This window comes from Schistocerca americana, chromosome 4, assembly GCF_021461395.2.
Source record: "Schistocerca americana isolate TAMUIC-IGC-003095 chromosome 4, iqSchAmer2.1, whole genome shotgun sequence".
Lineage (NCBI taxonomy): Eukaryota > Metazoa > Arthropoda > Insecta > Orthoptera > Acrididae > Schistocerca > Schistocerca americana.
The window spans coordinates 828102224-828116781 of record NC_060122.1 but is presented as its reverse complement, the minus strand read 5'-3'; the positions used below and the strand labels follow the sequence as shown (position 1 = coordinate 828116781).

The 14558-nt window shown below is 40.4% G+C and overlaps 1 protein-coding gene across 2 annotated transcripts in view; it reads right to left on the bottom strand.

Annotated features, from left to right (window-relative positions):
• The window catches only part of LOC124614027 (protein FAM193A-like), a 228731-nt gene extending 226561 nt beyond the window's left edge, over nt 1–2170 (bottom strand). For both annotated transcript variants that reach the window (XM_047142845.1, XM_047142846.1), the window contains exon 1: nt 1812–2170. In XM_047142845.1, the coding sequence (XP_046998801.1) occupies nt 1812–2039 (228 nt within the window). In that variant the 5' untranslated portion in view covers nt 2040–2170. The remainder of the gene's footprint in view (nt 1–1811) is intronic.
• Nucleotides 2171–14558: the final 12388 nt, after the last annotated feature.

The window sequence follows — 14558 nt, the reverse complement described above, 5'->3', positions numbered from 1 at the left end:
AGTGTTTTGTCTGGCACTGACTTTCACAGGCATAAGAGCAAAATATTAGGACAGATATGTAATGTGGCTGTGGAGAAAAATACTTATATTGAACCAGACTGAGATACACAAAAATAGGAGAGAAAGGAAATCTAGCAGAAATGGAATGAAGAAAGTAATGTGCATGGAACATATTTCATGAATAACTCCAAGAACAAAAAGTCATAAAAGGAAAGAATGCAGGGAAGACCAGGTGACAAAGCACAAGGCTGGGTATGCAGAAGAAAAAGGCACATATTGTGCTATTTGACAATTCATCAAATAAATAACCTGTGCATAATAAATGCATTAAATATAAGGAAAGTTTTGTTTTGTAATGTTACAGTTACACCACCTCATGTACCACAGAATACAAAATGACTGGAGTGCAATACTGGGCACCCCGAAAACTTGGTTGCAGTTACGAACTGATCTGTAGCACTGGTCAAAAAATGATAATTTAGTTGCAGGTTGGTGAAGCCAATAAATGTGGATGCCAAATAAAGAGCGTGGTAAGTCGCGGACCTGCAGAACAGTCTAATGTTCATGCCTCACACACTTATAATCATAAAAACTAAAACTGCAAGTAAATTCTGAAAAGTATGTTAGATTAAAGATAATCAACAACTACTTGATGCATATTACATGTGGTACAAATATCATACATACAGTATAAAAAATGCACAGGCAACCCACTACATAGCGCTGCCTAAAAAGTAGAATTCTAGCAAATTTCTGTAGTGATGTTCCAACTGGTACAGTACCTACAATACGGTTTAGAGAACATTCACAACAACAGTTAGGCAGTGTAATGTGGAACCTAGCAATTATTGCTCTCCATAAAACTCATTCACACAGTTCCATCCTAAACTAGTGTGCAACATATTGAGGCAAAATACAAAAGGATGAGGGATATGTTACAAGTTGCAAGGGTAGCAAAAAATTATTGTTCAGAAGGTGGTAATACTGATGCAAAATAGTTTTTCATTGAAGCTACCAACAAGAACAAAACATATGAATAGGCTACTTAATATCTGGAACTCCTAAACCTGAGAGTATAAATATTTTTACTTTAGTTCCTTATTCAAATCACTTCAGCTACAAAAGAAAATTTTAATGTAAAATTAAGAGCTGCTATAATTGGACTGGACAACTACAATAACTAACATAATTATTTATTTACACATATCACAAAGTCAATTGCTATATCAATGCACAGCCTATATAAAAAAGCTGTACAATATGTGTCAAATATTTATGTGCGCTTGCAAACTGCAATAAAAGAAACACAATTCACTGTGAGATAGTAATAAGTATTTAATTCTTATGCCTACATAACACACAGATACACTGCTTCACAACTTCTACATTGCAGGCCTACTGCTTCACATTAGACAACACTGGAAAGCAGTGGCATCAAGACCCACCGATAGTTGGAAAGTTACTTAAGCACTATCACTAACCATTTCCAGATCACTGAATACAGAAAATTACATCAGATTTATTATACTTAAAAGATACCATGCTGGTCCATGGTAATGATAACTCTATTATCTATATGACCTACCCACTAGTAAGTTACAGATACATGTCAAAATAGCGTAGCAAGGGCAGCTCACACACGAAATGCAAATGTCAAGTATCAAGCATGGAAATTATGTCAACGACGGCTCTAAGTAAACATTTTTCAATAAAATCTTACAACTTACTTGGCGTTAACTAAACCAGTACGCCCTGCATTGACAGCTACAAGCTTAACAATTATGTTTCGTATCAGCAGCACAATAACTTACCTTTGGTTCGGGGATGCGTTTAGTCGCTTCAACATTATTTCTCTGTCCCGTAGAACTATCGTCCACACTTGGTGCTCCGTCCGCTTCCTCTCTGACATTTCCCGGCTGATCATTTTGCTTAAGTTCCTCCTTTCCACTTTGTCCACATTCTTTACCAAGAACGTCACCCATGTTTCCACTTTTAATGCTCTTTCTTTTTTTCGATTTCTTAGAGTCCGAGCAGCTCATTCTCTTACTCTTTGAACCAAATTTAAACAGTCTAAATCACACAAATCAATACGTTGAGCAAAACAATTTTGCGCTCATGTGAGACACAAAACCTAAACTTCACGCAAAACATTCGCTCAATATGGCGTTGTTCAAGTTACATACTTGTGTCGATAGATGGCGTTCCGATAAACGTAAAATAGTTTCGTAGCTTTCAATTAACAGTGGCAATAACGTGAATATAACGTCACTTTCTATTCCAAGTGCAACATTACTTCCCGTATTCTCGATTATCTCTAGCTGCCCAACGACGAAAACTATGACATGCCCCTCAAGTGTTATGAACCTACTGGTTTCTTCGCACACAAGTCATCTCACAACAATGCAACAAATCATTTTCGTTCATTTGCTTAACTATAACTTTTTTCATGCTGCAGAATAGGGAGAGAGAAAGCCAGGGAGTGGGGAATAGAGAGAGAAGATGGAATAGTTTCTAAATATCACCTGTTTCTCCTGACTGCTATAGATAGTTTTTGCGTAATCAGCATGTCTGGAGTGAGAAACTTGAAATAGACGAATTGATGATTTAAGTTTATATGAAGAATTTATATTTGCACAAAATAGGAGGACCGATTACAAGTACTTTTAGTTAAACATACTGATACTGAGAGGAAGAGAGTTCGTAATTCAGGATTCGATCTGAAGTCTCTTGTCAAAAGGCCTACTCCTAGTATCTTGCAACAACAGAAAATTACACTAGTACCACAGTGTCTCATAGCTAGTAAATAACAGGACAGCAAAACTTACACGGGCGACAAAATTAATTTCATTCTTTTAAATAATGCCGCAGTTGATGCATAAATGATCACAAAATGGTTTAAGGCACGAAAATTTAATTAGAGACACTCAAAGAACGTCTCGTTAAAATCAGTTTAGGAAAAAAGTAAGAAAAAGTTTTCAGGTTAAAATGGTCGATGTTCTATTATCCCTTATGACTCATGTAGACTGGTAACTCGTACGAAGGCACATCGACAGTCTTTCGTAGCTAGATTCTGCTACAGAAATGGAAAGTGGCACTTCCCCCATAACTTAACAGTCACTCGCACTGTAGTTGTAATCGACGCAAAATGATTGAGTACAACATAAGTGATACCTGACGTTCCCCAAGGAAGTGTTATACGCTTTCTGGTGTTCCTAACAAACATAAATAGTTTAGGAGGCAATCTGAACAGCCCTCTGATATTGTTTATAGGTGATGCTGTCATTTACCATCTATTAAAGCATCAGAAGATCATAATCACTTTCAGAACGAATGTCTTCCACGAGTGATCAGTGTGTTGGGTACGGACACTATGTATGTAGTGTGTGGATATAAGGTGAGAATGTGGGTCTCGCAGGAGGCGTGCGCGAGATAGTCCATGTAGTCGCACTATCCTCTGTGCCCTCGGTGGCTCAGACGGATAGAGCGTCTGCCATGTAAGTAGGAGATCCCTGGTTCGAGTCCCAGTCGGGGAACACATTTTCACCTGTCCCCGTTGATATATATCAACGGCCATCAGCAGCTGAAGGTATTAATATATAATTCTACTTTCGTTCTAGACGGCTCGAGGTTATCAATGGTGTCTGTTCTTTCGTACATGTGCAAAAAATGTTAATTGTCTCCGAATAAGGTAAAGTGTACAAAAAGAAATCTGTTAAATTTCGATCAACTACATAAGCAGAAATAGTCATTGCAATAAAATAAGAGAAATACAAGTTAGTGCAGAAAGATTCCAGCATTTATTTTTCCCATGCGCTGTTAGATGGATGGATGATTTGGGGGCTGGGGGGGAGGGGGGAAAGGGACCAAACAGCGAGGTCATCGGTCCCATCAGATTATTGAAGGATGGAGAAGGAAGTCGACCTTGCACTTTCAGTGAACAAACTCAGCATCTATCTGAAGCGATTTAGGGAACTCACGGAAAGCCTAGATCAGGATAGTCAGATGGGAGTTTGAACCGTCGTTCTCCCAAATGCGAGTCCAGTGTGCTAACGACTGCGCCACCTTACTCATACACTGTTGCAGAGTCCAATAACAGAGGAAAAGTCTGAAGGTGGCTCGAAGAACCACGTACCAGGTACTTAAGTGTGAACTGCACTGTAGTCACATGGATGTTGATGCAGTTACAGAATTCTTGGGCATGTGAGGTAGCTGCCTACATGAAAGAGCACACATATGCATTTCTGGGGTAGGTATGTTCCGTCATATAAAACGCAACTGAAGCACGTCTTCCAAAAAGTATCATGTGAGCAACAATTAATTTTATAAACTAATTAATGTACTATTACCTTGTTGCAGTGTGGTCAAAATATGAAAGAAATGCTACTCATTTATTTATTTCTCTTTAGAGAGTTTAACACAATAGTATAGGACATTAAATACATTTAAAATATAGCTACACATATACACAACCACTTTAAAATACGATTGGGAGGTAGGAGGGGGAGTGAGAGAAAGTTGGAAATAAATTGAGGCATTTACAATGCAGCAATCCCAACATGTTACTTGAAGTCACAATGATCAAAATCAAATATTTATAGGCTCCATAGACAGTAAACATTATATACCGCAAGTCAAAGTGTACCACAAGTGTTAAACGGTATACAGTACTATATGTAATGGGTAGTATTTAGCTTATATAATCATATACATTAATAATATACATCAATGTCTATATTCCATGAATTAAAATTTTGCTTGTATCATACATGCTACATGCATATACATTTCCAAATAGTCTGAGAGGGTTCTTTCCTCTTTTTTTTTTAAAAAAAAGAACTTATTTTTTGTTTATGTAACTTGTACCTTATTTTGTGCACTTCGCTAAATTATTATTTGCCTTACACTGTAGTGTGCATAAAATCATTTATACTATAGAAATCGCTTTGTCCCAAGAAAGTTTTGTTTAAAGAATATCCCTCTTAAGTTTAAGGGAGTCATTTACGGCTTTTGGTCCTATATTTGAATTCCACAGTGCTGTGTCTGGAATTATTTAATATATTCCATTTTCTTGTGTCACAGTTCATTGTGTCTCAATACTTAGAGTGTCAGGGAGAATTATGAGTTTTGTCCAGCTATACATATATATGCTTGTTAAGGGAAGTATTTGAAGTTCCTTAAATGCTGGCTTACAAGAGTCTCTTCAATTAAGATTACCATTCTTATTGTACTTTTAGGCAATTTATATAGTCTGTTTGTATTTGTTCTCAAGGTGTCTCTTGACAGAATGCTGCCATTACTCAATCTAGTATAAAATAGTGCATATTATACCACCTATATAATATTTTTGTCTTTTAGGTAGCAGATATATGCAGCAAATAAAGGTTTGAGCTGAGCATTCCACTTATACAAGGTGGTCCATTGATCGTGACCAGACCAAATATCTCACGAAATAAGCATCACACGAATAAACTACAAAGTATGAAATTTGTCTAGCTTGAAGGAAGAAACCAGATGGTGCTATTGTTGGCCAGCTAGATAGAGCTGCCATAGGTCAAACAGATATTAACTGCGTTTTTTTTAAATAGAAACCCCCATTTTTATTACATATTCGTTTAGTACGTAAATAAATATGAATGTTCTAGTTGGACCACTTTTTTCGCTTTGTGACAGATGGCGCTGTAATAGTCACAACCATATGGATCACAATTCTAGACGAACAGATGGTAACGAGTAGGTTTTTTAAATTAAAATACAGAAGGTAGGTACGTTTGAACATTTTATTTCGGTTGTGCCAATGTGATACATGTATCTTTGTGAACTTATCATTTCTGAGAACGCATCCTGTTACAGCGTGATTACTTGTAAGTACCACATTAACGCAATACATGCTCAAAATGATGTCTGTCAGCCTCAATGCATTCGGCAATACTTGTAACGACATTCCTCTCAACAACGAGTAGTTCGCCTTCCGTAATGTTCACTCATGCATTGCCAATGTGCTGACATGTTGTCAGGCGTTGCCGGTGGATCATGATAGCAAATATCCTTCAACTTTCCCCACAGAAAGAAATCTGGGGATGTCAGATCCGGTGAACGTGCTGGCCATGGTATGGTGTTTCGATGACCAATCCACCTGTCACGAAATATGCTATTTAGTACCGCTTCAACCGCACGCGAGCTATGTGCCAGACATCCATTATGTTGGAAGTACATCGCCATTCTGTCATGAAGCGAAACATTTTGTAGTAACACCGATAGAACATTAAGTAGGAAATCAGCATACATTGCACCATTTAGACTGCCATCGATAAAATGGGGGCCAATTATCCTTACTCCCATAATGCTGCACCATACATTAAGATGCCAAGGTCGCTGATGTTCCACTTGTCGCAGCCATCGTGGATTTTCCGTTGCCCAATAGTGCATATTATGGCGGTTTACGTTACCGTTGTTGGTGAATGACACATCGTCGCTAAATAGAGCGCGTGCAAAAAATATGTCATCGTCCCGTAATTTCTCTTGTGCCCAGCGGCAGAACTGTACACGACGTTCAAAGTCGTCGCCATGCAATTCCTGGTGCATATAAATATGGTACGGGTGCAATCGATGTTGATGTAGCATTCTCAACACCGAAGTTTTTGAGATTCCCGATTCTCGCGCAATTTGTCTACTACTGATGTGCGGATTAGCCGTGACAGCAGATAAATCACCTACTTGGTCATCATCATTTTTGCAGGTCGTGGTTGATGTTTCACATGTGGCTGAACACTTCCTGTTACCTTAAATAATGTAACTATCCTGCGAACGGTCCAGACACTTGGACGATGTCGTCCAGGATACCGAGCAGGACACATAGCACACGCTTGTTGGGCATTTTTATCACAATAGCCATACATCAACACGATATGAACCTTATCCGCAATTGGTAAGCGGTCTATTTTAACACAGGTAATGTATCACGAAACAAATACCGTCCGCACTGGTGGAATGTTACGTGAGACCACGTACTTATACGTTTGTGACTATTACAGTGTCATCTATCACAAAGCGAAAAAGTGGTCCAACTAGAACATTTATATTTCTTTACGTACTACACGAATATGTAATAAAAAATGGGGGTTCCTATTTTTAAAAAACGAAGTTGATATCCGTTTGACCTATGGCAGCGCCATCGAGCGGGCCAACTATAGCGCCATTTGGTTTTCCCCTTCAAGCTAGACGAGTTTCGTACTTTGTAGTTTTTTCGTTTGATGCTTATTTCGTGAGATATTTGGCCTGGTCACTATCAATGGACCACCCTGTATATTTTATGAACTTCATAAATTTATATTTTCATTAATTATTATGCCAAGGAATTCTGCACATGCAATGATTTCTATTATGCAATCATTGCAAATTTTGATATCCTTTATTTTTAGTCTATAATTTAAACAAAGTGTTTCAGCAATGTTATTATGCAAATTTATTTCAACAGTGCTATAGATAACGTTACTTATTTCCTTTCAATCTGGCTTTTTATTTCCCAATTTTCCGTATCAATATGCCTGGATAGAAGAGTTTTATCATCTTTCTAAGTAATTATATGTCACATTAATTAATTAATTTTCATTTATTTACTTACATCCCATAGATCCAATACAGTGAGACATTTGCATCGATATAGGACATGTCAGATTATTACAAATTATACAAGAGGTATGCATAAAAACCCTCTTGCAAAAGGACATTTAGTTGTAAGGCAAAGAAACATTAATAGTACAGAAAAAAATTACATTTCATAAAGTTAATTTACAGGTAGATCTTAATAGCTTCATAAAAGACATAGAAATGTTAAAAATGATTCCAACTATCGTAATGTACAAGATTATGTCAGAATTAATTAACAGAAAAATCAATTAGTTTTAACACAATTGCAATATTCTTCGACCAAATAAAAGGAATTATCTATTAGATAGGTTTTGAGCTGTTGTTTAAATTCTAGAAGCTCATGGACAAGTGATTTCAGTGATGGTGGGGTAGCATTAAACACGTTGCAGCTCATGTAATGGACTCCTTTTTGTAAAATACGCCGGTTTTCCAATTCATAACGGAGGTTCATCATCCTCCTGGCATTGTGGGTATGGTATGAGTCATTGGTTTTGTTAGTTGCTCATTTTTACCAATGAAACATAACAGGGAATAGATATATTGGCATGCAGTTGTCATGTCCCTAATTTTCTAAAAATGTTTCTACAAGCATAATAAGGAGTTTTTGTGGCGTCTCGGTTACAGGCAGTGGAAATAATATGAATAGTGACTGCTGCTGAGCTCAGTTTTTGAGAACTTGTAAAATAAGTTTCAAACCATTTAAGATTGTTTTCAGTGTGTACACCCAAGAACTTGGGTTGTAAGACACTACAATTACATTTAATACTCCATTGATTCTCCACTTTTTTTACTTACTTGGAAATGAACAAACTGGATCTTCTTAACATTTAGTGATAACCGATTATATTCAAACCAATTAAGTAATTCATTAAAGGTGTCATCAGCGAAAAGAGTAAAATATTTTTAAAGCTAGTACACAAGGGAAGGTCACTGATAAACATGAGGCAGAGAAGGGGACCAAGCACAGAGCCCTGAGGAACACCACACCCAAGAGAGCCCAACTAGATGACACAGAGTGTCCCTTAGAGTCGTTCAAAATGACCTTCTGCTTCTTCCAGTTAGGTAGGATTTAATCCATGAGCTAGCTGATCCACTTATACCATAATATTCAGCCCTTGCTAAGAGGATTTCATGCTTAACACTATCAAAGACCATGGAAAGATCACAGAAGATAACAATAGGAGTTAATTTATGATTAAAAACTCTAAGATTTGATGGGTGAAGGGGAAATAGCTTGTTCTGTTGATACACCCTGCTGTAATCCGAACTGGCTACTGTTTAATACCTTATAATGAATGAGGTGGTCAATAAGTCTTTTGTGAACCAATTTTTCAAGAATTTTAGATAAAGTTGTTAAAAGGGAGAGAGGCTGATAGTTGAAACTGTCAGTTTCATCACATTTTTTAAAGAGAGGTTGAAAGGGTCCTGTAGCCACCTTTCATTGCCAACTCTCGTAGTGGTCAAATCGGCAAAGAGGTTTCCGCTACTTGTGAGAAATCCACCTGCGTTAGGTTGGTGGCGGAAATGGCGTCCTGGGGTTTTCTGGTCCACGCGGAGCGTGGAAGAGGCTGGAGAAGCGGGAGGCAGTCTGCCGCCGGTACGGGAAGCGTACACAGCTGTGCTCCAGTTGAAGAAGGGTGAGTTGGACTGACCGCGTGGCGCGTTCTCACATAGAGAGGGGAGCTTTTAGCTTTTGGTCTCGAATTTCGTCTTATAAAGATCTACTTGCTGGGTTGCAGCAGGGAATGCAAGGCTTTTGTAGACTTTCAGTTTGATTCCCAATGCAGTCTTGACTTTGATCCGTGAGAGGAACGCAGCACAAGGGAGTTGCATATGTTGAAGTGCCCTCGGTTCAGTGTGAGTGTTTATGTGCCTACAACTGTGTGTGTATGCTTCTAATCTTTTTTGGATCTTGGTAATTTTTGTGTATTTGTGAATTTTCTTTGTCTCATGTGATTAAAATTTGGCCACGGTCCATAGAAATTGTCTCCGCGGACCGAGTGGGCACGCGAGTCTGTTATGAAACGTATAGTATTTCACAAGCAATTGTACATACTTAGCATGCAACAGCAGTCTATAGATGCACTACATCAATGTTTTAAGGAATAAATAATTTTGCCTTCAATCTTATCTTGTGTACCGATGTTACGTCGCCGTTACCTTCGCCATTTACCTTGTAGTTTTCCTTGTTGGACCACCTATAGCGTTTCCATGTGCACAGGTGTAGTGATTAGTGTCCCTTTTTTTTATCTGAAACAAATGCTCTGGAATAGATCGTGTTTTCACGAATCTTGCTGCAGGCTGCACTTACGCATGGTGTTCACGACCTATTTACTTTACTCAATATTTGATTCACGGGAAGAATGCCTGGATCATATTAATAACTACATCCCATTCTTTATCAATGACTTTACAATGAATGTTCTTTTGTGAGTTTTTCTTATTAATAAATTAAGTAATTTTCCGACTCAGTGCTACTTCTTCTTTGTCGTGTGGCCAGAGTTGGTGGCGACCCTATCTTTTATATTGATTCCAGTGTCAAGTAGCATTTTCTTATTCAAAGTGCGCGTGGCTCTTTTAGCTATCAGGATACATTCAAACGGCGCTTCATGCTTCTTGCACATAGCGTCCTTTTATTCACGCCACTTACACATGGCTTACCCTGCTCACGGATTTCGGTAAACCAGAGATCTTCTGATGCGCAGTGAGGATTAGTCATTTTCGGTTGGATGTGCTAATTGGTATATTGTCTTTCTGCAACACAGAATTTATTTGAATTTAGGATATAGGTGTGCATTTTCTTCCATGTTTTATTTTGTTTATGTATTACTGTATAGACATTGTGATTCGGTATTCCATTGTGTTACAAGTGTGGGTCGATTCTTGTCCTGTGTCGTGTATCGGTGTAATATAGTAAATCTTGGCTGCCTTGTGGGGACTGTGAGTCCATTAGGAGACTTTGGTACTATTCTTCTATTTTGGAGCACGGAGTAACTATCCTTATGATGGAGACGCGTAGCTGTTCAGGGAGCCGCGATCGTAAAAACCAGTCAGACAACAACTCTGAACAATGACGAGATCAGAACGTCGAGTCCGACCAGGAACGAAACGCAGAAAACGCAAGCACAAGTGTTGTCCATCCTGAGCCCGCTGTAGTGTTTTCGAATCAGTCGATAGATGCAAATTCATTACAGACTATGCTACGGCAATTACTAGACAGTAATAAAAGGGATATCGAGGAAACAAATAAAAGATTGAGTAGTGAAATAGTACAGGGTGTTGGGGAGAGACTGGCGATCATTGACCAACGCATCTCCGCCTTAGAAGAGGGGCACCAAGTCATTAGAAAGCAGGTGATGGAGCAAGAAGAAAGGTTCGCTGGGAATATACGTATACTAGCAGAACAATGCCAGAGTGAACAAGCGGCTCTTGAGTCCCGAGTAGGACGAAATTCCGCCAGGGATCTCCGCGCGTTAGCAGAACAATGCCAGAGTGACCACGCGGCTCTTGTGTCCCGAATAGAGGACACTGCGGCTAAGTGCCCGGTCCACCTTAGCGCGCAGGTAGAAACCCTCAGCCAGGCGATAATAGCTCTCGAGCGAGAGCAAGGGCTTACGCAAACAAAACAAGACACGGCCCACCGAGAGACGCGAGAAGAAATAGCCAGGATCTCAGACGCAGTGGCGCGTAAGTCTGACAATAATAGGGAAACGATTACCTCGTCATCAGCGGATGCAGACGAAATACGGTCGATAACGAAATGTCCGCGTGGACAGTGTGAAATAAAAATACAACAAAGAGGGGTTACCGAGGGAATATGTGAGCGCATGGCCCGTTTAGAACTTCACCTAAAAGGGTTAAAGGCCCATGAAGTTGAAAGAAATGAACGAAAGGGCCATTATTCCGACGATGATTCCGGGAACGATGGCGAATTTGATCATCGTCATGATCACGGATCTCGTACCAGGTGGGAACGGCGCGGATCCCCTCAGGAACGTTCGCCAAGGGAAACTCACGAATTTGACTTTAAACATTTTCTGACCGTGAGGAAGTTTGAAGTCTTCCGTAACTCGGCTACGGGGATTCACCCGCGGGCCTGGTTACAGCAGTTCGAGTTCTCCCTCCCTCCTACGTGGCCCAGTGCGCACAAAATAGAGTATATGTGCGGCTACCTCGAAGGTGAGCCAGCGGCGCGGATGAGGTCAATTGCACGCAATTGCTACACTGTTGGGGAGTTTCGTCAACACTTCCTGTCGATATATTGGTCAGTGGCAGCGCAAAGTCGTGTAAAACACGGACTCATTATGCTACCAGAGTTAAACAGGTCAAAATTCTCCAGCCCTGTGCAGATGTTCGAGCACATGCTGCAGGCGAATGAACATCTTGACGATCCTTATGGACCCGCAGAAATTATTCGTATTTGCCTGGGAAAGATTCCAATGCAGTTGCGGCACGTTATCCTTGCAGGACGATGTAAGGATGACGTAGAGGGGTTTCGCAATTTCCTTTTAGAGCTTGAGTGCGATGCGAATGGCACCACGCAGAATTACGGTCAGAGCGCCTACGAGCAGCGGCCGCGCGAGCGAAGCCGCAGCCGTAGAGACAGGTGGCAATACAGACGTAACGGGTCGCCTCAGAGTTACAGGGCGCGCGAGCGTTGGCAGCGTCGCGACTCCTCACGGAGCGCGGGCAGAACGAACTATGCCAATGGTCATCATTCGCCTAGAGGAAATCAAAGACACCCCTGGGAGTTTAGAAGATATGGTAATTAGCAGAGATATTGGAGTAATTATAGCGGACCTAGGAACGGTTGTCGTGACCGACCACAGAATAATTATCGAACAAGCAACAACAGGGGTGCTGTAAACAGTACGGGTGGTCCGCCAGTGGGTGTTGAAATTCGTCCCGCAAACCCGCGGCACAATCCGACAAATGCCTCTAATCAAAGGGATCAATGACTGTTGGCTGGCTCGGTTGGCGTCAAACTTAATGAGGACCGTTGCTATTGATGATATTGATGTGCATTTGAATAAAGGAAGACGATATTAGGGAAGATTTGTTGAGGGAGGGCCACAGTATTGGTGTGTCTGCGGTAAACCCAGTCGCTTCTGTTTCGTAAAATTACAGTGCGTATTTTCCAATGTTTTGATTCACTCTGGTGTGATTAAAATTAACGTGTATATTTTCTATGAATTGTAAAGGGTCCCCCAATATGTGTGTAGTTATTTCTTCTTGTCAGCAGAAAGGAGTAGTGTTGTGCAGTTTCAAAACATCTGAATGTGAATGATTATGAGGCTCATATGAAGCGTTTCCTATTACAGTAAGATGGCTTTCGTTCTTTGATGACTAAAAAGGTATCGGGTGTGTTGGCGTGGCGAGTCAATGGTCGTAAGGTAATTCTTGATGATAAATTACAGTTGTAGTGTTCTTATTCCCCTTAGGTGAGCATGATTCAGTGAGATTTTTCAAATGTACTGCGATGTTGATGAAGCGACTTGGTGACTTGTAGGTGAAGGATTTGTGTACGAAGGGAGATTAATAGTGTTTGATTTTCAGAGTTGCCATCTTATAAGATATTTGGAAAGTGTAATTTGCCGTCACATACTACTAGGTACGGTTGAGGACACCAGGGTGTGAAACCCCAGAAGATGTATATGGAAACAGCTTATAACCTCAAGCAGCTTGATATTTAATAGAGAATCAATGCGACTACCTCCAAGCTAAAATAACATGACGGTAGGTGAGGACCCCTGGGGACATGTGGTGAGTAAGTGTGTAATCATTATGAGTATCTTATGATAGCAGTAAGTTGGGTACTCATGGCCCTGGACAATGGATTTCTTTTGACAGTATTTTTTTATGTACTTATAGGACGAAGTGTTTATGTGTTGCTAATAGGATAGGATGATTTTTATTTTCATTTTTATGCCCACTGACCTTTTGCATTAGTCTGATGAATAGATGTTGAAACATTTACCATTCCAGATGTGACTTGAATGAACCTTCTGTGTCTCATTAATCATAACTTTTATTATGCAATGTCCATAGAAAAGAAGTCTCGGAAATTTTTCACAGATCAGCAAACATGTTCTGCAAACCTTGGAGGAGCAGTCAATGAACAACAATATGGGTATTGGTGTTGAAAGGAATATTTTGTTTATATGTGGGAATTGTAGTCGGGCTATATGGTGATGGTGACTAGTACGAGCTGTATAGATTGTGTGTGAGAGCGTAGTTAAGAGCAGGTGGAGTTTTGTGTCTGTAGCTAGCAGCGGCGCCAAATCCTATCCAAGTCCTGACCAAACCTTGTACAAGATCTACCCTGAATGATTGACAGCAGATGTAATGCTGGAACTATATTTTATAAAAAGGATTTTTTGTTTGTTTGAATATTGGTTATTTAATTTTCTTCATTGTTTTTTTTTATTAGTAATGTTAAGAAGGCCCTTTTTGTCAAGTTAATTTTGGGCACTATTCCATGTATTGATCAGGAGTGAGAAACTCCGAAGATTTTGTGGTAATCTGCACACATGATATTTTGTAACGATCTCTGTGAGCGCAGTTCTTAAGTGGGTGCAAGGCCGCCTAGGGAGCCTCCGCATCAGAAAGCACAGGGCTTGGTCCCCCGGCAGGCGTTGCAGAACCCTGGTATCAACGGCGAAGCAGTGGTGCGGCGAGCGGTCACAGCTGTTTCCCCATCAGAGGGGAGGGGATGCTGGTCTTCCCCCAGGCGCAGGCTCACACCGGAGCCCGCAGGCGTGTCACCACGGCAGCGCCAGCTGATGGCCGGCGTTCCACCCCATGCGCTAGTCATCTGACAAGCGAAAGGGAAAGTATGACGCACACCAGGCGAGGCCGCCGATCCCTGAGCGCCGCTAGTCCAGACGGCTGCTGCGGTGAGGTAACGCCCA